General features: G+C 51.7%; 2 protein-coding genes across 2 annotated transcripts in view; one reads left to right on the forward strand and one right to left on the reverse strand.

Moving 5' to 3' along the window:
- The window catches only part of AURANDRAFT_72787 (hypothetical protein), a gene marked incomplete at both ends in the record, with an annotated part of 2,563 nt that extends 1,421 nt beyond the window's left edge, over positions 1-1,142 (forward strand). Inside the window, one exon of the mRNA XM_009043888.1 lies at positions 253-1,142. Within this exon, the coding sequence (XP_009042136.1) occupies positions 253-785 (533 nt within the window). The remainder of the gene's footprint in view (positions 1-252) is intronic.
- Positions 1,143-1,159: 17 nt separating this feature from the next.
- On the reverse strand, positions 1,160-2,809 carry AURANDRAFT_68250 (hypothetical protein; the record flags this gene model as incomplete). Its single annotated transcript, XM_009043890.1, has 6 exons — positions 1,160-1,199; positions 1,299-1,429; positions 1,693-1,746; positions 1,799-1,984; positions 2,047-2,093; positions 2,356-2,809. 6 exons carry the CDS (start codon positions 2,807-2,809, stop codon positions 1,160-1,162), a joined length of 912 nt encoding a protein of 303 aa, XP_009042138.1.
- Positions 2,810-3,018: the final 209 nt, after the last annotated feature.

The following is a 3,018-nucleotide window of genomic DNA, read 5'->3' on the forward strand; positions in this document are numbered from 1 at the left end:
TGATCGCGACGGGTCTTGGAATCTCCGCAATCACCCTCATCCTGGCTCCCAACATCTTTACAACAAGAGGAGAAGTTGATAAACCCATCGCCGCCCTCACACGTGAAATTCAAGACGCAGCAGTGTGGATGTATGATGGGAGGTCGTTTTTTTGTCTAGCCATCGCCGCCTCGGCGATGTGTGGTGTATCTAGCACGTTAGAGGGCACATGGATTACCACATACTTTCTCGATAATTATCCTTACTACGCAGATTTGTATTCATATCTCACTGCGTCTATTATTACAGTTGGTATTGGTGTCGGCTTTCTTATCGTTGCTGGCTGGCTAGTGGATCGCATCGTTTCTGCTGCCTTGTTTGGAGTTCCGACGATTCTCGTTGTTCCTGGTCTGTCTCTCATTTGTGGTGCGCCCTTTAAGCTGATAGCCATTGTAACAAACGATGATTTCTTTCTAGCTTTCATGGGCGAAGCTATAGGAAAGTCCTTTGACACATTTATAGAAGCACCGCTCTATGTTTGTCTCCAGCTTGTATCACCGCCAAAGCACCGTCCTACGGTTGTTGGCCTCTTCCTCTTCTGCTACTGGGTTGTCGCCGCGACCATTGCAGAGATAATCAATGATGCTTTTGGCCTCAGTTTGTACCAGATACTGCTCGTCGCTTGTGGTGCCCAGGCTGCCGGTGGCCTCGGCTATATTATAGTTGGCTATGCCGAGTACCCAGCCGCCCTCCGCGCAGCAACCGAGTACACTCATGGGCCCGAGGGCTGTCCAGTGGCCTGCTAGTAACAGACCCCTACCGAGGGTGTATCGCCAACCACGCATATGGTGATGAAAAGTGGCACTTATGGAGACATCTACGCGGGGAGCACTATATGCTGGGCGTTCTCATTTGCCCTCTGTTTTTCTGCTTTCCTACACTACCCTAAAAAAATTTCCTGCACCTCTCGATACATCGCTTGTAGATCCCGATGTTCTATCCTGATCATCCGATGAGTCATGATGTGTCGTCTTTAGATCCTTTTGTAGACTCACCTGGTCTTAACGCGCCTTCATGAGCCTGTCTAGCTAGCTCATCTGCACATGCTTGTTGCTCTTCTGCTTTTCTGGCAGATGCAGCGGCCCTCTTCCGCTCTTTCTTTTGTTCTTTCTTTTTACTGCTAGGCATTTTTGCTTCGTATTGGGCTCAACTCGCGTCGCCTATGGGGCGCGGTTCAATAAGTTACTCTTTCTTAAGTAGTTCACTGTGGGCCCACAACCAACAGGTTAAGGGCAGTCTAAGTGGGTGCTAGAGCTGACTTAAGAAGGAGGCCACTCTCGTAGACTCGGGCACGGTGCCGCACAGACAAACTGCCAGCGAGGTTATTGACCGGGGGGCAATACGGTTCAAGCACGAATTTATTGTCCGAGAGGCTTTCGACCAATGTTTCCTGGCCACCCGATTTTTGTTGCAGCACTTTTGTTTCACCATTATTATCAGCGGGTTCCGCTGATAGCCACACATATCAAAACTTCATGCAACAAAAATCGCAAAGCCATTCGGACAAAGGCTCGTTCCAAAGTCGTGCTTGAGCCCTATTGCCCCCCGGTCTATTATTATTATGTACGTTGGCGGGGAAGGGGGGAGAGTATCACAGGAGCATGTAATCCTAGTTAGGATATTGGCTGCTCATTGTTTGTTATTGACTCGTACTAGGGAAGGCCTAGCACGCGCCCAGGCTAATGCGGAAGTTTTGCGTTTATCTACCTTGGCAACACACGATATAACTGGGCTAGAATTCGGCTGGGGAGGCTAACACGCAGTAATCCCTGTCGGATCTTCTCGCATGAAGCTGCTTCTCATATGCTTGTCCAAACATAGATGTGCTGTTCAAGTTCCGGGGAAACCGCCCTCGATTCCCCGCGAAGCATGTTTCTGTAATTGTCCGACCTTCTGCTAGGCCGCGTACATCCTGCCTTTTCGGGGCTTGTGCAGGATGGAGGCACTATGTGATGCCAGAATCTAAAGGGTGGGCAAACCAGGTGGGCGTATGTTTGCTCGGCTCACCACGAAGGAGAGCCATTGTCCCAGCCGAATTTTTTTCAATACAGTGCCTTCGTGGGATGTATGTATTGACCGCGCTGTCTTGTGCATATGCAAATGCGTGCTCTTCTCGAGCAGTGCTCTCACCGACGTGCTTGCGGCCACGGTACCTCGGTTTTAGGTCCATCGCTGCAGATTTAGGACGCCGTCTTTGGGCAGGTTCGGGTGTGTGAATTGGCCGACTACTGGCACCCATCGTCGGGTTCGGGACGAACGTAGCTGATTTGTGATTGCGAGAGGTTCGATGATGGTGCGCGCTCACTCGCATCCAACCGGGTGCGTCAGTGGAAGCGACTCTCGAAGAGTCGCGTCGTTGTGTGTGACTAAGCCAAGCGACTGCTGGCTTCACAGTTTTTTTTTTTTTTTTTTTTAGCTGTGAAGAGTTGATTATTTCCGCGACATTTGCAGTATGTGTTGCCTCGTATGCGGCGTATTCGTCGATGGACATGACACGCGCGATCTGTCCTTTGTGTTCGCGGTGGAGCACGGGCACCGCATTCCCCAGTCGGAACTCTACAGGGGCTGCCGGTGAAACGGCACTCTTCGAGCCAGCCCATTCGCTCGTGTTTGTCGGCATCTCTGGAATCTCTGGCGCCCAACGGTTATTAGTCACGTAAACAGCTGGATACCCGAGCCGCCGGTCGATCAATGGCACGTTGGGGAGTCGCCACACGTCGGGCGCATCGCTTGAAACTGCGCTATCCAGCCCGTCGTGACTTCGGATCATGTGGAGCGGGGTTACCTCATTTCTCCTGCTCGCAGCGGTGTGGACTACTGGGCCTCTCTGTTCGCACCACGGAGAAGAATATTGTTGCGCCGCCTTTGCAAACAGCGGCCCTAAGGCTGCTAACTCTTCGTGTTCCCAGCCGCCATGCGCCATTTCCGTGTATATATATCTTCTCGAAAATACAAGCCGGCCTACGGCCGGCCAGCTCG

This window comes from Aureococcus anophagefferens (genome assembly GCF_000186865.1).
Source record: "Aureococcus anophagefferens unplaced genomic scaffold AURANscaffold_78, whole genome shotgun sequence".
NCBI lineage: Eukaryota > Pelagophyceae > Pelagomonadales > Pelagomonadaceae > Aureococcus > Aureococcus anophagefferens.